The 21672-nt window shown below is 46.9% G+C and overlaps 2 protein-coding genes across 2 annotated transcripts; both read left to right on the top strand.

Annotated features, from left to right (window-relative positions):
• Positions 1-406: 406 nt before the first annotated feature.
• On the top strand, positions 407-1715 carry LOC139833986 (uncharacterized). Its single transcript, XM_071824369.1, has 2 exons — positions 407-1291; positions 1392-1715. The coding sequence occupies exons 1-2, from the start codon at positions 407-409 to the stop codon at positions 1713-1715; spliced, it is 1209 nt and encodes a 402-aa protein (XP_071680470.1).
• LOC139833985 (uncharacterized) lies at positions 1662-11629 on the top strand. Its single transcript, XM_071824368.1, has 5 exons — positions 1662-2024; positions 2133-2205; positions 2306-2569; positions 2648-2955; positions 11564-11629. The coding sequence occupies exons 1-5, from the start codon at positions 1770-1772 to the stop codon at positions 11627-11629; spliced, it is 966 nt and encodes a 321-aa protein (XP_071680469.1). The 5' UTR covers positions 1662-1769.
• The last annotated feature ends 10043 nt before the right edge of the window (positions 11630-21672 follow it).

The following is a 21672-nucleotide window of genomic DNA, read 5'->3' as shown; positions in this document are numbered from 1 at the left end:
TACTTCATCCCTCTCGAATAGTCGTGAGTTCTCTGCCCTGTGGGTCCATTGCTTCGACCATGTTGACACGTCGTGCAAGTGGGGGACACACGTCCTCCGCTTTTCTGGCGCACGTACGGTAACGCCTATCTCAATAAAAATACTGTTTTGCCCTTGTGTCTAGAAGATCCATTCTCACCACACGATTTCTTCATCCAACGGCACACCTTTGCTTCACCCGATTCTTATATAAACCCTTCTTCAACCTCCGTTCATCCCCTTGCTTGCGCCGCTTACCATTCCTCTTCGCAAAACTTCCCTGCGCCCAACTCTCTCCAATCTTCCGTACGCACATACATTGCTCGCCCACCGCCGTTGATGCCACCGCGCACGCGTCTGACTCGCCACAAAGACGCCGGAATCCAAGATGGCCGCCGAGGATCTTGAGTGGGAGAGATCCAAAATCTCCAATCAAGACATCAACACGCTGAAGAGGCTCGGCCTCATGACGAAGGAGGACGCCATCCGCTTTCCTAGCGAAGAAAGCTACCCCAAGCCTCCAATGGAGTATCGGGTTAGTTTTGTTGATCACCTGATCCGCGGCCTTTCAACCCCAATCCATGATTTCCTCCGCGGCCTTCTTTTCGTTTATGGGATTCAACTGCACCAGTTGACTCCCAATTCCATCCTTCACATTTCTATTTTTATCACACTTTGCGAATGCTTCCTCGGAATCCCTCCCAATTGGGCTCTGTGGAAGCGCATTTTCTGCCTCCGCCGTAATGGCTCCCACAACGTCACTTATAACATAGGTGGCGTTGTTATCTGTGTTCGGACTGATGTCGATTATTTCGACGTCAAGTTTCCTGATTCTGTCCAAGGATGGCGCAAAAAGTGGCTCTACATCCACGAAGAAAGCGCCAATTCTGTGGAGCACAACATAGTTCCTTTCGACGGAAGTGCCAGGATTCAGCGTCGCCGTTCCTGGGATGCCGAAGCTTCTGAAGAAGAGAAAAAGGCGACAGAGGCGCTCATGGCTCGTATCCGTCATCTTCAAAACACTCGAGGCAAAGAGCTATCTGGTGTTCAAATTACTGCCTACTTCCTTAGGATTAGAGTGCAGCCTCTTCAGGCTCGCAAAAATCCCCTTTGGACGTATTCTGGTGAAAATGACGCCAACAGAATCTCCAGTGATCTTTCTGTAAAGGACTTGGAAAAATTGGTTCGAAGAATTTCTCGATTAGGCAAGAAGGATCCTATTCCCTCCTCCTGTCGAGTGGAACCATACAGTGCTTCCAATCCTCTTCCCAAGGTATTTTCTCTTCTCGAAGTTCTATCTTGTTCTGAACTGTTCCTCGTATCTTATTGCAGTGGTATCTCACTTATTCTCTTTTGTCACTATTTCCTTGTAGAATCATCCTACTATGGCTTCCCTTCCTCCTCTTCCTGAGGATGGAGAGGTCGAAGAAAGAACCGTTGTCGATGATGTCAACCAGGAGACCCCCTCTTTTGTGAATGAACCCGCAGATTCTCGAAAATCTGCGGGATCTACTGAGAAGGATGCTGCCTCTGAAGATACAACATCAGCGCAATCTCCTCCTCCTGCTGTTTCTCCGAAGAGCAAAAGGAAAAGGAGCAATGCCGAAGATTCCGGGACCTCGAAACCCGAAGAAACTGCTCCTGCCCCTCGAAAAGCAGCTTATGATCCATACATCGAGAGTATCATCAGCTCGTAGGTTCCTTGCTCTTTTCCTTTTTTTATTTGAAGAATTTTATCTTGCCTTGCCTTTATGCTGCCGCTATTTTGTCACAGTGATGATGAAGAAACACCAACTTTAGATGTGGCTGCTCGAACGAGCACGTCACATACTTTAGTTATTTCAGAAAAACCAGTTGAAGGGGAGGAATCGTCGCCTCCTCAACAAAATGTTGATACATCTACTCCTTCAAGCCCCCGTGCCCCTTCACCAAAAAGGGCACGGGTTGAAAAGATTGTTTATCCTGCCCCTCAGTTGGGCAGTTCGTCGCCCCCGCTCCTAGATGATGTGAGTTTGTCGACATCTATATTTTCTTTATTTTGTCTCTTCACATCTTTTTTTTTTATTATTTTTTTTTTATGCCGATGTTTCTCTTACTGTGTTCACGTTGAACAGCCTATGATCAAGGATCTTCTCCGCATTGGTTCCCAATTTATTGGGTACCGTGAATATGCTAATAGAGCCGAAGGTAACGACTGTCATACTTGTCGTTTTTCCTTAATTTGTCACTCCTGTTGCTTGCCGCGATTTTTTGATCTTTCTTCTCTCTTTTTTCCATATCTCGACAGAGAAATTTGCAGAGGCTAACGAACGCGCCGACGCACTGGCTCAAAAACTTGAGCAAAGTGAGGCGGCTCGCAAGAAAGCCGAACTCGCTGCTAGCAAAGCCAAGGTCGAAGCTGACGAAGCTAAGGCGAAAGCTGCTGGTGTCGAGGAACTGCAGAAGAAACTTGAGGATGCGACAACTGCCTTGGATGAGCTCAAAGCTGCACAAGCTTCTCGTGACGAAGGAATCCTCAAGCGTTTGAAGTCGCAAAGTCGACGTACTCTGAGTAATATTATCAATCCCTTTTATTTTACTGCACTTCCTGTTTCTTGGTTGTTGACTGATGTCTTGTCTCGTGTGGCAGCCCAAACAAACCAGGATTTTGATCTGGATAATCCTGTCAACGATCCTCTCCTTGACGCACTTTCTCTTCTGGAGTTTCACGGGCGCGAAATTCGTGAAGGCGTGGCAAATGCTAATGCAGGATTGTCAGCGTTGTTCCCTTATTTCTTCCCGAAGAAAGAAGAACCCGCAACTTTCCTTAACCTCGCCAAGATGTTTAATGCTTCGGAAGACCTGGGATTGAAGATGCGTCAGGAGAATATGAAGGTTGCTTGTCGAAATCTTGTTGCCCTAGTTGCTGACAGCCAACAGACGCTTGATTGGATGAAGGTTGGCGACACCAGTCAGATAGAGCAGTCAAGATGGAGGTCGCTGATCAAGGCGGCCAAGCCCAACACGAAGAAGATCTTGGCGTATCTGGGGATCAAGCCAGCTTCAACTCCTAGCTCCTCGAGGCCGGAGGTCTAGTTGCATGCCTCTGTTTTTCTTTCTGTTTCTTTTGCTTCTGTCGCCAAAGTAGTCATTTGGCGACACGTACTTTCTTAACTCCACTGTAATGCCCTTGTAATTATTCCAAGAGATTAATGAAAACTTCTATCTTTGCTTGTTATTTGATGTTGTCTTGTTTATTTTTCAGTTGATATTTGATAACTATACTCCATCTTCTGCTCCTTCCAATGTTTCGCCTTCTTCCTGCGCGAGGAAAGCTTTTGGTGATACCGCTCCTGTCGACGATACCTTGTCGCAAGAACTGGATGAACTTCGGCAACAACTTCAGTATGCGAAGAAGCAAACACTTGTGATGATGGAGCAATCTCGTAAGTCATCTGAAGCCGAAAAAATTGCTCTTCAACAAGCTCGCGAGGCCGTAGCTGCTAAGGAAATTGCTGCTTCCGAGGCTGAAAAGGCGACTATTCGAGAAAATTTCATGCTCGAATTAATGAATGAAGCCAGTGCAGATATGTCGGGTATGTCTGTTTCATCCGCTGATATCCTTTATCTGCATACTATTGTTTCGTTGAAGGTTTCCGCTTTTTTGTTTTGATAGGTGCCTTTACTGATGCTGCTGCCGAGGAAGAGAGGGTGAATGCTAGGACAACCCTCCTTGTTAATCTCTCCTTGGACCATGGTTCTTTGTTTTGGGCTACCCCGGAAAGGACCCGCCAAATTGTCAGATTTCAAGATCGCGCCTCTCAAACTCGCGATTTCCTCGACTTCTGTACCAAGACCTTGTCCATGGTTTACAACTCCATGTTTCCTCGGAACGTCCAACCAAAAACTCTTCCTGAATTGATGGAAAGGTTCAAGGATGCTCGCAGTATCCATGATTTTGTCAAAGCTCAACTAGTAGCTGGCGCCGCATTTGCTCTTATCATGCTCCAAATCTGCCACTCGAAGCTTGACCTTACCCAGGTTGTCGAGAAGGTTCACCAAAAAGTAAAACGTCGGAGAGTTGGTGTTGACAGGATTAACACGAAGGTTACGCCTATAGCCGAAGAAATGATTGAGGACCTACTTCGGATGGATGCCGACTTTTTTGCCGATGGCCATTATGCCGATTTTCTTGGTGCTGCTCCTGAGGAAAACAGGGTTACTCTTGATGACATATTGAATCAAGACTAGTTAGTTTCTTCTTGTAGATATTTTTTCTTTGTAATCCATGACTATATTGTAAAGCAATCATTATATTTCTCTGTTTGTTTAGCCCCCGAGTGTTTCGGTGACTCTTTACTATATTTGTATACTTGCGAGGTTTTGAACCAAGGCATTTATATATTTAAGGCGAATATGAACCCCCAAGCTTTTTATTGAGTACTATTTTGTATTTTTGTTGACTCACGAGGTATTTGAATACCAAGGCAAGTTTTTCCTTTTGTCGATGAACTATATTGAAATTCGTCGGAACGAAGACTTTGGTTATGTCAATAAAGAAGAAAAGTTATATTGTCACTATCTTTATTATATTGCAGCACCGCGAGCCCGCCTCATTAAAAACCTTCTCCGGCCCCACTCGGTGCCCCGAAAAAGGAAAAGAGTGCGTCTGAAAACTCGCGGGCGTTTCAGTACATTGAAGCTTTACAAAGACTATATTTTGACTCTAGGCGTAAAAACGCCTAAGTTGCGCCACGTTCCAGGGGTTTGGCTCCTCCACCCCTGTCTTCTTGTCCTTTATTCTGTATGCTCCTCCTCCAATTACTTCCGTGACAATGTAAGGGCCAAGCCATGGTGACTCGAGTTTTTCATGACTTTTTTGCGTGAGCCGAAGAACTAGGTCTCCCACCTGAAAAGATCTTGGCCGCAAACGTCGACTGTGGTAATTCTTCAAGTCCTGTTGATATTTGGTTACCCGAGATAATACTTCATCTCGAGCTTCATCAAGTGCGTCGACGTCGTCTTCTAGCACTCTTCTCGACGTTTCTTCATCATATTCAGCGACACGTGGAGAGTTGTGCTCTATCTCGATTGGTAGTCTTGCCTCTGCTCCATGAACCAGGAAAAACGGAGTTTCCTGCGTTGCTGTGTTTGGTGTTGTTCGGATGCTCCACAACACGCTTGGTAGTTCTTCTGGCCAGGTATGTCGAGCTTTTTCCAGTGGTCCTAACAAGCGCTTCTTGATACCATTGCAGATGATGCCATTGGCTTTCTCGACTTGCCCATTGGTTTGAGGATGTGCAACTGACGCAAAGTTCAGCTTAATACCCACCTCTTCGCAATAATCTTTGAATTCATGGGATGTGAAGTTACTTTGCCGTTGTACGTGACGATGCTGTGGGGCACTCCAAATCTGAAGACGAGGCCTTTTACGAATTTTACTGCGGATGCTCCATCTGGTGAATTTATCGGCTTCGCTTCTATCCACTTTGTAAATTTATCGACAGCTACTAGCATGTACTCCTTTCCTCCTGGCCAGGATTTGTGTAACTTACCCACCATATCAAGTCCCCATTGAGCAAAGGGCCATGACAATGGTATTGGTGCTAGCTCTGCTGCTGGAGAGTGGGGTTTTGCGGCGAACCTTTGACACGCGTCGCAAGTTCTTACTATGTCCTTGGCGTCCTCGATTGCTGTCAACCAGTAGAATCCTGCCCGAAAAACCTTGGCTGCAATAGCTCGACTACTTGCGTGGTGGCCACATATTCCTTCGTGTACATCCTTCAAAATTATTCTTCCTTCTTCGGGTGTGACGCACCTTTGCAAGACGCCCGAAATACTTCGCTTATACAATTCTCCCTTGACCACCGTGAAAGCTTTGGAGCGTCGAATTACTCGCCTTGCTTCAACTGGATCGTCAGGTATTTCTTTCCTAAGGATATATGATATGTACGGCTGCATCCACGGTATCTGTATCATCATGACCAAGTCTGATCTTCTTCGTCCTCTTGCTTTTCCTTGGCAGCCCCCGAGGGTTTTTTCTCCTTCTTTTTGACTTTGCTGGCTTAGTGGATCTCTCTCGTTATCTCTTCCCAGAATACACCTGGCGGGATTGGAAGGCACTGTGACCCGATGTTTGCAAGAACGTCGGCTTCGTCGTTGCTCAACCTGCTAATATGATTTACTTCGCATCCATCGAATAACTTTTCAAGCTCGTTGTACACCTCCTTGTATGCCATCATGCTATCATTGATTGCATCACATTGGTTCATAACTTGCTGAGCCACCAACTGTGAGTCGCCAAAGATTTTTAATCGAGTTGCTCCGCAGGCTTTCGCCATCTTCATCCCGTGTATGAGAGCCTCATATTCTGCTTCATTGTTAGATGCGTTAAGGAACGTCATCCGGAGGATGTACTTCAATTTGTCGCCTTCGGGTGATATGAGTACTACTCTGCGCCAGCTCCTTCTAGTCTCTTGGACCCATCAAAGTTCATGGTCCAAGTTCTCGATAAATCTGGTGGTCTGTATTTTGCAACTCCATCCATTCTGCGATGAAGTCCGGCAGTATTTGCGACTTTATTGCTTTTCTTTTTCATACGTGATGTCCCGAGGGGAAAGTTCTATTCCCCAAAGGGAGACACGACCCGTAGCTTCGGGTTATTCGGTATATTTGACAAGGGAGCTTCATTGACCACTATGATCGGGTGTGCCGAAAAATAGTGGCGCAATTTTCGTCTTGTCGTGAACACTCCATATGCTAGCTTTTGGTGCGAGGGTACCTTTGTTTTGAAGGTGACAAGACTTCGCTCACGAAGTATCTCGCATTGTACTCCATGGATTTTCCCTTCTTCCTCTCTTTCGACAACTAATCTTGTGCTAACCACTTGGGGCGTGGCTGCAATCTACAGCCCGAGACGTTCCGTATCCTAGGGAGCCACCAGGATGGGTGGTGTCGAGATTTTTCGCTTCAGATCCTCGAAAGCTACGTCGGCCTCTTCGTTCCACCGGAATTTATCTCCTTGTTTTATCGGCGCATAAAATGGTAACGCTTTTCTCCTAACTTGGCGACGAACCTGCTCAAAGCTGCGACTCGCCCGATTAGCTGCTGTATTTCTTTCAACTTTGTTGGCTTTCTCATTGTTACTATGGCTTGTATTTTGTCGGGATTTGCTTCAATCCCTCTTGCCGAAACTAGAAACCCCGGAAGTTCTCCCGCTGGGACGCCAAAAGAACACTTCGTCGGGTTCAGTTTGAGGCAGAATTTGTCAAGGTTGTCAAAAGTTTCTTTGAGATCCTCGATCAATGTTGTCCCCTTTTTTGATGTTATGACGACATCATCGATGTATACTTGCACGTTTTTCCCGATCTGTGTTGCTAAACACTTCGCATCATCCTCTCGATATGTTGCTCCCGCATTTTTTAGACCTAAGGGCATTGTTTTGTAGCAAAACACGCCGTAAGGTGTAATAAACGCTGTCTTGGCTTCATCATCTTCTTTTAATCTGATCTGGTTATAACCAGAGTATGCATCCAAGAAGGAAAGACGTTCACAACCTGCCGTGGAGTCGATAATTTGATCGATCCTTGGGAGGGGAAAGTGATCCTTAGGACAATGTTTATTGAGACACGTAAAGTCGACGCACATGCGAAGGACTCGTCGTGTTTTTCTTCGGCACCATCACCGGGTTAGCTACCCATGTGGCTTCAGAGATATTTCTCCGATAAAACCAGCTTCTTCGAGTCGATTTATTTCTGAAAGCATGGCTTTGCGGTTTGGTTCAAAAACGCCGCAAAGGTTGTCTCGATTGGTTTCATTGTTGGATCCAAATTTAGGTGGTGCTCGGCAAGTTCCCTGGGTACTCCTGGCATGTCACCTGGACACCATGCAAAGATTTTCCAGTTCTCACGGAGGAACTTGACGAGCGCTTTCCTATGCGATATCCATATCGTTTGCGATAGATGTCGTCTTTTTTGGATCTGTCGGGTGAATCTGCACCTCCTTAGAATTTTTCTGTGTTGAAAGTTGATTCTTTATTTGGCCTTCCGGCGTCCGGGCAAGACGTCGTAATCAGTCATGCTTTTTGACGCCAAGTACTCGGCTTGCATCCCGAAAGTTTCGCCAACTTTGTGAAAATCCTTGTCGCACTTATCGGCTAAGGCAAAGCTTCCCTTGATTGTGATTGGTCCTCTTGGTCCGGGCAACCTCCACAACAGGTATGTATAGTGTGGTACTGCCATAAATCTAGCATATGCTGGTCGTCCCAACAGAGCGTGGTATTGTGATGGAAAATCCACGACTTCAAATTCGAGCTTCTCGATTCTATAATTTTCTCGGGTCCCAAATTGAACATCGAGATTGATTTTTCCCAATGGATAACTTGGTTTCTCTGGTGTGATGCCGTGGAACCTTGTGTCTGTTGGTTTCAAGTTTGCTAAGGATATGTTCATCTTCCTCAATGTATCTGCATACATGAGGTTCAAGCTCTTGCCGCCGTCTATGAACACTCGAGAGACATCAAATCCTGCGATAGCTTCTTTGGCGAATAAGTGCTGACTGCCTGGTCGAGGAACTTGCTGCGGATGATCTGCTATTGTGAAGCCGATATCTTGTCCTCGACCAATTAAGGTACTCAACTGTTGGTGGAGGCATTTTCTCTGCCATAAACACCTGTCGTGAGATTACTTTTTGAGCTCTATTGGACGGCCTTCCCTTCGAATCATCAACACTGCTCCGTTGGAATTAGGATCAACATAGGGTGGTGGTGCAGGTGCTGCCGCTATTCTTAGCTGGTGTCGATTGTCCTCTGTAATCGCGGGAGGTGGCGGGAGATGAACCTCGCTCCTAGGCTCCCGAGGGTTTCTCTGTGCTGCTCGAGCGTGAGCATTTTCTCGCGTATCTGAACATTGCACGAAAATTTCGACAGCCTTTTCGCAGTGCCCGACCGTCTTTTCCCGTTCTTTGTCGAGGAAGAAGTGCATCCGGCACGGTCCGTTCAGCATTTCCTCGGGGGACACGAAAGGTCTTGGAAACCTCGGCCCACTATTTTGCCTCGTTGCGTGAATCATCCCTATTATCACCTCGCTGTTCACCGCTTCTCTGGTAATCATCTCTGTTGCCTCCTGTGTATTTGTCCGAAAACCTGCCGAAATTTGTCTGGGCGTCGTAGTTACGGTACGTCCGAGGAAATCTTCGCCTCGGTTGATAGTTTCGACCACGGTCCTCCTCTGGCGACTGTGTCGTTTGTTGTGGACAGCGTCTTCTCCATCTGCCCATTTATTTGCTATCTCCATTAACGCGGATATCTGTCCTTGGATTGGTCGTTCCCAAATCCTCGACAAAGTCTCCACGCACGACTCTGCGACGAACGCATCTATTGCTCTCTCGTCGGATATGTTTTGCCGAGTTTTTGATGATATTCCACCTCTGGATGTACTTTCTCATTGGCTCATCTGGCTTTTGTCGACACGCTCTCAACTCCTCTAACGATGCGGGTTTTGCACGTGGATCTGAAGTTCTTGACGAACACGTCCTCGAAACTTTCCCACTTGTCGATGGATCCTGGAGCGAGTTTCTTTATCCATGATCGTGCGGCACCACTTAGGTGCACCTGGATGCTTTGCATGGCTGTTGCCCTAGTTCCTCTGTCGGCTTCACCGTCTCCGGATAGTCGACTAGCCAATCCTACGGATCTTGAAGGCCGTCGAATTTCTTGAAATTATCGGGTAACTTGAATCCCGAGGGGACTCGCGTTTTCGGACTCTCCTCGTGAAGCATGGTAAGCCGCACATATCTTCGTCGTTAAGTTCGGGGATTGCCGATGATCCCTTCGCTTTGTCGCGCTCTGTCGACTCTTGCTTGTGCTGCTGTGTCTCTTGCTCCACTTGGCCCTTGGTCTTGCCGCTGTTGCTTCTTTGCGGGTCGCGGACTATTTTGCCTTGCCACTCCTTCGGGAGGCGTTGATATAAACGCTGTCCCCATAGCTCCAACTCCTGCTACCGCCATATTGTACAGTGTTTCCCTTGGGTCACCCGGAGGTGGTTTAGATGCAAGGATAAAAGCATGTGTCGCCATATACCCAGCCTCCGGTGTCTTAGGGATGATGTTTCCTCTTGTATCTATCGACATAAAGGACATGTCGAGGTTTTGAACCAAGTGTTCTCTTTCCGCTTCGGGTATGTGTTGCAGTCTTGACCTTGCTCGTTTCCGCGCCTCCCGATGGCTATCACCCGTAGTTCTAGATTGTCGACTTAGATCTGCCCTTCTCTGCTGGATGCGAAGCTGCCTCCTTTCTCTGTTCAACTCAATTGTCTGTTTTTCCAATTCCACGGCAGCTCGTGCGAGCCTATATTGATATGCTTGCAATTCTTCCGTGTGGCTGTGGTAGCCATTGGTTACGTGCCGTTCATAGCTCTCGCAGCTCTGTCCCACGCTGCTTGTGAAAGTTGAACTCTATCTCGCGGCTCTGGCCCGACGTATTTGTTGCCCAAGCCTTGTCGCAGATTGGAGGGATCGACGTATGGATTTCCCAAAGCGTCGAAAGCCTCGGATGTCTCTTCTTGCTCTTCAATGGCGTAAATCTGATGATACTTTGTACTCGGATCTATGTTGGGTTTGGTGACATCGTCGTTGAGATTGATGAAGACCTTGCCCACCGTCAAAGATTTGTCGATGAAGTCGTAGAATCGTCGACATTGCTTGAACCATCGCTTATATATGAATCATGAGATGACTCAAACGACATGTCGTTGAAGATCTTGGCGAGTTTCTCTCTTGCTCTGATGCTGACGTAGCGTGTCGCCGAGGTTTCTTCTTCTCCTGATTCGTTTGACGATGTATAGCTTGAAAAATCGGAATCGGCCACTGATGATTCCGACGAAATCGGAATCTCGACACGATACGATCCTTCCTTCTCGACGCGAAAGTGGAACCTTCCGAACGTCATCTCCATGGGCTCCGCCAGATACGCATATGCATCCAAACGGGAGGGTGGGTGAGGAACAAAATCGACAAGACCAGTAGCGATCTGTTTACCTCGATCCATTGTGTTGCTTGCGGTTGACGATGTCGAAGATCTTGAGCGTGCCATCGAGATCAGCTCCTTACGCCTCTAATTCCCACAGACGGCGCCAATTGACAAGGTATTGACTTGTCAATGCCTATGGATTGTAGGCTAGGGTTTAGTTAGAAGTAGAGGGCAAGTAGATCTCGAAGGTTTCAGCCGAAAAGTACTCGACGACTATGAAAACTAGGGTTTGCAGACAATGATTCGATTGATTCTTTGTCCCTCGACTCCCCCTTATATATGAGGTGGAGCCGAGGGATTCGTGCTATACAAGTTTACATAGTCCGGGACGGTTTCTAACTCATCCCGCCAGATTACAAACAACACTTCCTATTACAACTCTATCTTTCCTTAGTAAATCTTGGGCTCCCGAATCTTCTTATTCTTCGGGTATTGGGCTTCCAGTAAACCCCGGGTACCATCTTCGGCAGGCCCATTTGGGATGCCTATGTCAGCCACGCCTTCTGCGAGTTTTTGTTTCTGCACTTCTTCCTCCTTCAGCTTGGCCTTCACGATAGCCTCGGTGATCCTAGCTTGGGCAAGTTCCTTCGCACGAACAAGGGATAACAAAGGGGAAAGCGAACCAGCAGAGGGATCCAACCCCAAACCCGCATCCCGTGCAACTCCCCAGAGATGTGTGTCCGAAACCGAAGGAAGAACCAAGAAAGAATCAGGGGCAGATGGCGCAGAAGGCGTACCTTGATCTTTTTCTGCCGCCCGCTTGGAGGCCGTAAGCAGCACATGCTCCGAGCTCGCCCCTTTGCCCCTGGTGCTGCGGCGCGTCGCAGTGATTGGCGAAGAAGTCACTGCGGCACGCGTGGGCTTGACACCAGGTTTCTTCTTGTTGCGGGATGGTGGGTTGTCTACCTCGCCATCCTGCTTGCGCTTGAGCTTGGCGATCTTCTCCGCAAGCATCTCCTGATCAGCTTCCCAGTCCTCCGGGCTCTCCCAACCCACCTCCTCCCTGTCCTCCTCCGACAACCTCTGACGCTTAAGGATGGTTGGAGAGATGGGCTCCTCTGATTTTGACTCGCTGGAGGTTTGGGCCAGGTTCTCCGACGGTGGTTCTTCATCTTGTGGGACTGGAGAGAGGCACTTCTTAGCATTGGGGAACAGCTCCGATTCAGTCAGGTTAGAGCCATACTGGTTGAACGGAATCGGCTTCAGGTTGGACTTGGGTGGGGCAGAGGCCGGTTTTGTGGCTGAGTGGTCTTTGATCGAGGGGATAGGGACGCTGCTGCTCCCCACCGAAGACTTGGAGCCAGGTTTCTTGGAGGGGAACACCTGCGACTGGAAGGGGAGGGCTTCGCGGCTGCTGCACGGCGGCGGACTCTTGTCACCGACCCACCTTGCCGCCTTCCGCGCCACCCGCCTTGTTGCTCGTAACATCACCCATTGGTCCCTTATCCTTGCGCTTCAGGTTGCTCCTTTTCCAGTGAGGGGCAGAGCGGCTCTGATCTTCGGTGTCATCATCTTCTTGGTCATCCTCCCCGTTACTCGGGCCTGGGTGAGGGGGCTTGGACAACTCGCTAGCACTGGCTTTGGAGCACTCCACAGACACCCCGAGGCGAAAGCCTTGCATGTTGATGAACAACAAAATCGAGGAAGGGATCTTGTCAGGGGCGTGCGTGTGGAAGAGCATCCTCACTGGGCCGTCCGGGACCGCCAGCGACTCCTCATCCACCACACGAGGGCGCCCCAGCATCTTGGTACCTTCCAGGAGCAGGTCGACGGAGCGTAGCACCTCAGGTACACCGGAGAGGTGAACCCAGATCTTGGTTAGAGCCAAAGAGGCCTGCGGAGTCGCAGAGGCGTCCGCGAACAGCACCGAAATCTTGCTGATGGGAAGGGCAATACCCCCAGCATTCTTGCAAAGGTTCTTGCAGAGGTTGAGGCTGGCTTTGGTGGGGAAGACCACTGCAAAGTCCGTGTCACTGATGCGCCTGACCCTCCAGTCCCAGTTGTCCTCCACCAGCGCCTTCAGATCTTGAGTAAGCAGCTCACAAGTCATGGTATTTTCCACCGCAATGACCAGCGCCGCATGGTCAGTGCCTCTGCCAGCCCCCACCGGCAGCGCCTCCTCTTCTAGCTCCAGGCAGTGGAAACCAACCCCGTCGATCGCGTACCCATACCACTGCAGGGAAGCTTTCTTGGAATTTTGTATGTATGTCTCGTCTCCTAGCTATCAAGAGTTTCATGCATTTCTTTAGGTCTACTAACGAACAAATGATTCCATCTAATTAAGCTGCCTTTAATTCCATGGAACGCAACTAGATCCATTGCCCAATGGAGCTTCATGCTAGCAGTTCAGGTGTAGGACAGTGCATGGCAGGACCTTTTGCAACGCTAGATCCTAGAGCTTTCTCATTGGACTGCTTTTTTTTTTGCTCAAATTGTACCATACCCCAGCATTAGCTCTCTCTTATCTTCCCCATCGATCTACTGTGTGAGACGTCCCATTCGTCCCCCTCTCTCCTCCTATCCTCTGTCGTGTCAAGGAGAACTGAATGATTGTGCTTGATGTGACTTGGTGACCCTAGAGGGCTAGCTAGTACTACCAGTACAATTGTCACCAACTTAAATCCATGGAAAACAAATTGCCATCAACCAATAACCCAAAACGGGCACTGATCACTTATACCTACACCCATAGCTATCAATAGTTCTATGCATACTATATTACTATGCCATGGTACACTGCAATAGCCAACAATCAATGAAGGCAGGAAAACTTTTTCATACAAACCCAATGAAAAAGTGCATGTTTTAAAGCAATTCAACCAGTGTAAGACTATCTCCCCTGGTGCGACCCAAAACGGCAACCCATTAGGTCAGTTTTGGCCCGTTTGGATCGTGTCACAGATAGAATTATACTAGGCCAGTGTGAAACACTGACGCGATCCACTTGGTCCGCCCTGGACAAAAAAAAATCTAAGCCCTAGTTTCTAGCGTCGCCATCTTCTTCATCGTTGGTGGTAAGGTCGACGAACAATGGAGTTGTCCAGGCCCCCCCTCTGCGTCCACGCAGGGATCGCCAACGACATGTGCTACGGCGTAGGCGGCACATTCTGCGGAGGAGGCGACACCATTTGGCCGTTCACGCGACCTGAGGTGGCTCCTTGGCTTTGTTGAGGTGCGGGTCGCCCGGGTAACAAAACGTTCGTGCAGACACGCGTTTGCCTGTGCCCACCGCCGCTGGCACTCTAGCACAAGCACATAGAAGTATAGAACCCGTTGCGCTCCCGTGGCTTGGGTGGCTGGAGGAGCACCGCGGTGGCGGCTTGCGGCCCGACGAAATCTGTCGCACGCCCATGGAGATGGCGGCAGATTCCATCGACGCGGAAGTGAACGGCGTGACAAAGACTTCTGGCTGTGACGACGACCCCACCTTGTGGTCGTTAGCTATCTTTTTAAGTCACTTCACCATCTTCATCGGAGGTGGGGTGGCACCGCTAGTTTGCTAGCGATGGCGATTGTTGGCGGAACGAGATCCACGGAAATTTAAGTAGCGCTAGCCATCAATACCCGCGCAGCTTCCCAGCGACATCGGCATCATTGTCGGTGCAGGAGTTGAGGCGATGGTGGCGGTGGTCAGCGGCAACTTTGATGGTCATGGCTGCTACCATGGTCATCCTTCTGTCGTTTGTCACTGCCATGCGGGCTCGCGGTACGCGCGGAAAGACACGCGCGCTGTCCCAACACGTCCGCGGAGGCACTTCGTCTCTCCAAATTTGGTGGACCGATGGATCGCGTCGGACATGTCGGTCCGTTTGAATCATGACGCTGGAGCGTACGCAACCGGTTCATCTGTTCGCTCGGACCGTTCGGACGCGGCAGGACCGTATGGATCACACCAGTGGAGATGCCCTAGAGAAATAATCACTACTAAAACACACACACACGTAGAAAAAAAGGCGATATTCCCGTCGAAAACGAGACGCCTGTCGTGACTTCGTCAATTTCAAGATCCGATCCGCTGACTCAGCTTTCAGAGGTGCTCATAGGGGTAGGATGTATGTGTATGCGTTCATAGGGGTGAGTGTATGCACGTGTATGTGATCATCTACGTTTGTAGTGCGTTTCTAAAAAAAAATCCTGGACAGAAAAAGAGGAGAGCCCAGCTTCCTCCTCTCATGCCAATATGTCCATGATTGGCCACTGTTGCTGCCTCACTCAGGGTCTTCCTTTGATCATCCTAGGAATCTTCAGAAATGATGTGCAAGCAATGCAGCAACAGCACTTGCTGCTTTCATAGTGTACCCAACTGCGTGGCTGCTTTCTCTCATCATCGGGCACAGGGATTCTTGTAGTAAATAGACTGCGATGACTTTGAAAGTCCTTGTCCGGAAATCAGAGCATCTCTGCTGAAGTTTTATCGCATGTGTCCTGGGAAAGAAGATTGAAGCTTGTTCATTACAGTTTCTCCACGTATGCATGGTCGATCGTCTTCCTGGTCGATCCAGTTGGATGGAGAGGTTCTGGAGCGCCACGTGGACATGCTTCTGATCATTCTTCTCCTTCTCTACCAATGGGCGTAACTGTATTTCGGTGCAATCATGCTCCACAGCTTTGCAATTCCAAATACCAACTCCGGATAAGATTTACTGAATTATTTCTATACATGATAGTAAGTTACAATTTTTCTTTATTTTATCAATTTCTGAACACTGATTAGGTGGTTGGTATAGTTGACTAGTGACAATATTTACTTCCAAGAAGTCGGCAGTAACGCTGCCATTCTATTGTCATTAGCCGAAACGAACCTAGGAATACTAATGGTACTTCTTTTTTGTCTTCCAAAGCAAATGATCTGAGGCTCAAGTTGATACGTGATACACATCAGAGCTGGTTGTTGGTAGAGTAGAATTCAGGTGCCACATTACCGTACGATGTACACAAGAGGATCCAAAAAAACCCAGCTGTCTCCGATCAGAGCAAGAGACTGAACGGGTTGGCGGATAAAGAAACGTTGTACTGTACATGGAAGCTAGTGTTGATGCATACTTCACGAAACTACACATGCAGTAGCAACAAAAACAGTGCTGATGAAGGAAACTCTTCGCCCAAAACAGTCCTCTTATTCATGGGTTGGCGCCACCGATTGGGGTCAGATCAAATCTTAAATTGGATGTGGAAGATGCATGTGGTGGCAAAAAAGCATGACATGACAATTTTCATTCAAGGAAGAATAAAAAATGAAAAGAGAAGGGAACACTAGTGTTAAAAGTAGTCAAGAAAGGGATCTAATGATCCCAAGAGGGCCGCCCTATTCTTTCCTAGAATTAGGGCCACCCTTTCCACCATGGATCATCCCAAAATACTAAAAAGGATTGTGAGATTAGGTACAGATATCATCACTGGAATAGAGTATGGAGCAAATGAGCAATGGCCTGAAATAGCTAGATTAGGGTACTACCAGATTTGTTAATTAGGCTAGGGTGAACTTGATTAGTGGCACTTGCGGTCATCATTAACGGCATGTAAACTTTGATCCTTTACGTCAGTGTATGTTCTCAGCCTAAAAGCATACGTTGATCTAGGTAATTATCTACCCAAGCAAGAATAGTCTAGCACACAACTATCCTAAACTTATTCTCACAATGAGTAAACAATCGACTCTATGCAAATTGTATACTATAGGATCAACTTTTCACTTTACCTGGATACATGGCTCTTCAGAAAATCAAATAAATACGAGTGCTGCATCTGCCCGGTAAGATGCCAAGGATTCATCTCACTTGGCGTGATTTTCTTCTCCCGGAATAATACAGCTGCACACTTGCGGCATTGGAAGCTTCACCCGTCTGAAAACTGAAATAAGTTCAGATCTGGTCAGTAGATGCAGATAGCTAGTCCAACGTACACCTCAAATTCTCTTTCTGAAAGAGCTGGCTTCATCATTGCAAACAAGTCTGCATTCATGGGCCATTTAGTTGGTTAGTACTCGCTCCGGTGTATAGGTTTTACGCGTAAGACAAATGTACTATAACATAAACGTTGTAGAATATATATTACAGTATTAATATTAGAAACTTGAGATGTTATACTTGTGCTGTATAATTTATATTATACTCGTTAAATTTACGATGTCAAGATACGCGCAAGACCTATAGACCGGACATAGGGAGAAGTAGGAATCAACACTTTAATTAGTCAATTTAATGCAGGACAACATATGCAGAGATGCTTCTGTCGCTACACATATTGCAGCTTAATTTCAGATTAGGTGCTAATTAACTACAGAGCAGGTCCCTGTCGGTGCCTAATCAACTGCATGTACTTGCATAAAATGCATTCCAAGTACGTAATCTCTAGTACAATGAAGCAGCAAAAGAAGGTCAAAGATTGATCAATTAATTGTGAGAGCAATTCAAAGACAATTTCAAGGGACTTTACAAACAACTTCTCATCACGAACCACACCAGTAAATATAAGATGTAATCTGACTGAAATGACACCATGCATAACATATATCATTAGAAAAGCATGTGACCTCTAAGTGGACCAGTCTATGGATCCCAGGAGGAATTTAAGATGTTAACAACAAGAAAGGACCAAAAGCCAGCATCAAATAATGCAACACACATCTATGACAGAGACAGTGATTTAATAATATTTTTATTAACGCACGCATGCGTCAGATGGGTCCAATCCTTGCGATGACAGAGACAGCGGCGCATCATATTTTTTTAATAAATGACGCTTTATTATTTAAAATGTTTAAGCATTACATTTTTTCGAAAAGGGGGAAAAATCGCCCCAGCTTCTGCATCCAAAGGATGCACACGACCTTTTATTAGATTATTCATGAAGCCTTACAAGAAACAATACAAAAGATCACTCTGGAAGCAACCTAACTATACCTACAGTGGGATGTATAGGGTGATAATACACCAACTCACATCATCCAAACTAAATGCCTTCCCAAACCGCCCAATAGCAGGTGAGAAGCACATCCAGTCAAGCAGACTCTCAGCGCACGCCAACGCCCACGCCACAGGAGTTGCTTCCGACGTCTTCCTCGACTCCATCTTCAAGAGAGATAATCGCATTAACCTTGCAAGACCTGCCGTCGATGCCACCATGACGCCGCACGGCAGCTCCACCATCCACTCCACCAACATCTGCCAACATCCAGAAATTTGCTCCAAAAACGATGCCCCAAGAGGTAGAACGACGCAGAGCGCGCCGCCATCGTCCGATTCGGGAGACCCGGACCTAGGGTTTCCCCGAGCAAAGACGAGTGAGAGACCGCAGACTGCGACGACGATGCCTTCAAGAAGGTAGCGGCGTGACACGTCGCCATCGTCCGCCAACCGAGGTCGGAGCACGGTTTTCACCGGCAGCCGCGCATCCCGAACCCGCCGAGTGTAGTGCCAAGACGGGCAAAGATGACGCCTTCGACAAGGTAACGACGTCGCCCGACGCCGCCATCATCCGCCAAGACCGAGGTCGAGGCTCGGTTTTCACCGGCCGCCATGACACCCCGGACTAGATCTCACCGCCACCCTGCCGCCCACACGGCCAGGGCCACGGCCACCGCACGCCGCGAAGAAGACACCCCCGCAGCCACCAGCCGGAGCCGCCGCTCCGGCGTCCAGGGCCCCCGCCGAGACCACCACCAGCAGCCCCTCCAGCACCGAAGCCCGCCACCACCGAGCCGCCAGATCCCGAGAGCCACCCGCCGCCACGGACGGAGGAGCGGCTGCCGGAGTCGCCGACCAAGGGGAGACGCGTCGGGGGTGGAGAGCGTCGCCGGGCAGCGGCCTCAGCCCCGGCAAGCCCAGCCTGGCCGCCTTCCTCCATGCGGCTGTGCTTGGCGCCGGGGACCGCAGACGAGGGCCAAATCCCTGCCGCCCCCTTCACCGGCGCCGCGGCCTTTGGCCGGCAGCACCTCGAGGGGCGACGAGGAGGGAGAGAGGAGGGAGGGCGGACGGGGCGGCGGCGGCTAGGGTTTGCCCCTCCCGGTCGCCAGGAGGACACGACAAAATAAACTTAGTCAACAAGAGCGCAACTATGTGCACGTTTAAGCAAGCATTACATCTAACATCTGCATAACGAGGATGCACAAAGCCATACAATGGTGCATCATAGTATATGTTAGCTAGTACCTGCTTTGGAAAATACTGCTAGTATAGTATTTGATAGGTCTAGTGAGAGCATAGGACACAGCAAAGAGAAGAGCGCTGATGATGATTAGGAGGGAATCAATGTTCCCCACGGGGCTTTTTATTACAGGAACCTCATGCCGTTAAAGAGAAAAGGCCATACACTGCTACCTATGAAGAAGAGGAAATAATAAGCCATACACATAAAGAAGAAGAAGAAGAAGAAGAAATAAAAATGCAGTATATGCAGGCATGACATTGCCTGGCCTGTCCCCATGTCTCGCCGATGCCAGTCTCCGGGAGGCAAACCTGCGGCCTGTCCATAGCTAACTAACCTCGCTTACTATATTGCATCATGTATGCACGTATGTCCAGTACGATCGATCATCAGTGGAGTAATATATGCAATCAGTCATGTCGTAGTCACTGTCCTTATCGTGATTGGCAGTGTGAGCAAGCTCGCACTGGGATGCGAATTGGACCTATGTGTATGCCTATTGCCCAGCAATAATTAAGCATTTGAACACAGCTGCAGATCGATCGAGAGAAGCAAAAGTGAATCATCCAGCGTTATGGCAGAATTATTTGTCAAGAGATATCGGTCGAGGAAATGGTCAATTAATGGGAAGTAACAAATAAGTGTACGTTTACATTGTTAGACTACGTATATAAATTGTATTGTTGTAGCTTTGGTACCTTTATATAAACTAGCAAGGTGGCCCTCGCATTGTGAGGGCAACCGAAAAATTTGTCTATTATGTATCTATCGGCACTTACATATGATATTTGAATTAGCATGGTTCTATATTCACCTTAAATACTATTAACAAAATATCATTTGTGCCGAAGACATCTTTAACCATTTGTAATTTATGGGAGAATTATTTGTTATCATAAGAAAACAATATATCATTGACTATATGTGTCTTTTGTACATGGTGATATTAAAAATTAGGAAATATATGGATTATGTTACCATAGTGCAACATGATCTGGGCTTCCCGATCTTGGATCCACGGGATGGATGGCAACTTCTGATTTTTCGAAAAAAGTAAAATAAAAAAATGCAAATTTGCCACGGAAATCCATTTTGGCTCATAGGTGTAGATGCACCTATTACTCAAAAAACATATTTCAAATAGGACATGAAGAATAGAATGGATGGTGCACATAAGAATATGTGGATATGATTTTTTTTGGTTGGATGAATTTCTAATATGAAGTTTTTGGTTGAATCTTGATCATGAAGAGTCAGAATAAATAGTATACCCTTAAATCGGGAGTAGGCGCCTGTAGATTTTTCAAATATATATAAACATATTCCAACTCATTAGGTGCTTAAAGTGATGCTTAATTCAGGTTTTTTTTTGTCAAACCATAGTTACAACATCTTGCCGCAAACTGGTTATTCTGGTACACACCCTTATAAGTAAATATGTAGTGTCTTCATAATCTACATGTGAATTAAAATCTACGTGTAAGTAACAACTCACATAAATTGGATCTTCATAACTTAATCTACGTTAGATACATTTATTAGGAAAAGTAAATTTTAAATTTATTTTAAAATGTTAAAAAATTGAATAAAATTCCTCTTCGTGCATCCGGACATTCTATGTTACCTCATGAATTTTTTGCAGGAAAAAAATATTTTATGTGTCCTATGTAAAAAAGACAAATAAATGTCTCGTAAAAACTTTGTTGGAGCATCAGAAATTGTCTTTTTTTGCACATGCCGTAGAAAATAATATTTTTCCGCGACACTTTTTGTGCAGGCATAGAATATGTGGAAGTACACCCCGAATTTATTTCCAATTTTTTTAGACATTTTGAAATATGTTTTTTAAGTAATAGGTGCATCTATACCTATGCGCCAAAATGGATTTCCGTCCTATCACGCCCTACTTTACCAGCACCAGGTTCGATGGAGCTGGTGTAGGCTGTTTCTTTCACTTGCATATAGGTAATGCCAGTTTTTTGTATTTAATGCTTTAGTTATGATATACTTCTTTTAGGGCTCATCATTTTTTGAGCTTTTTTCTATCATCGGTTTGTTTTTTTTCTAACGACTAATTAGCTTTTCATAGAGCCATGTCCAATCAGCTTTTGGTTAGCTTCGTCCATGTCTTTACTCACCACATATTGTTTTATCTGTGTCAGTTTTTTGTCGTGTTTGTACATAACTAATATTGTATGTAAATTTTCATCTTCTAATCTCAGCCACTAATTATACCTCTAACTTCTTAAATAATTTCAATAATTCCATTTAGAGTGTTAGATTTTCCTCACAAATAGAATGTTTTTAGGGTTAAATTAAATGAATGTTATGCTCATGAGTGCAAGTTATCACTTTATTACAAACATGTGATGTTACAGAAATGTAGGGTGTAGATTGTAAGTTTTAAAAAAACCTCGCATTCTACTCATTCCATATCTCTAAAGATGAGTTTTATTGTTGGTATATAACATAAGAGAACCCGAAGTAATTCTTTGTTGCACAAG

The sequence above is a fragment of the Lolium perenne genome, chromosome 7, assembly GCF_019359855.2.
Source record: "Lolium perenne isolate Kyuss_39 chromosome 7, Kyuss_2.0, whole genome shotgun sequence".
Taxonomy (NCBI): domain Eukaryota; kingdom Viridiplantae; phylum Streptophyta; class Magnoliopsida; order Poales; family Poaceae; genus Lolium; species Lolium perenne.
The sequence above is the reverse complement of the archived record's forward strand: the minus strand, read 5'-3'. Positions and strand labels throughout refer to the sequence as shown.

Excerpts from the sequence above, each read along its gene's own strand:
- LOC139833986 (XM_071824369.1), top strand. The coding sequence starts at position 407 with ATGGCCGCCGAGGATCTTGAGTGGGAGAGATCCAAAATCTCCAATCAA. Across the intron at positions 1,292-1,391 it reads CTTCCAATCCTCTTCCCAAG|AATCATCCTACTATGGCTTC; the intron begins GTATTTTCTCTT and ends ATTTCCTTGTAG.
- LOC139833985 (XM_071824368.1), top strand. The coding sequence starts at position 1,770 with ATGCTGCCGCTATTTTGTCACAGTGATGATGAAGAAACACCAACTTTA. Across the intron at positions 2,025-2,132 it reads CGCCCCCGCTCCTAGATGAT|CCTATGATCAAGGATCTTCT; the intron begins GTGAGTTTGTCG and ends CACGTTGAACAG. Across the intron at positions 2,570-2,647 it reads GCAAAGTCGACGTACTCTGA|CCCAAACAAACCAGGATTTT; the intron begins GTAATATTATCA and ends CTCGTGTGGCAG.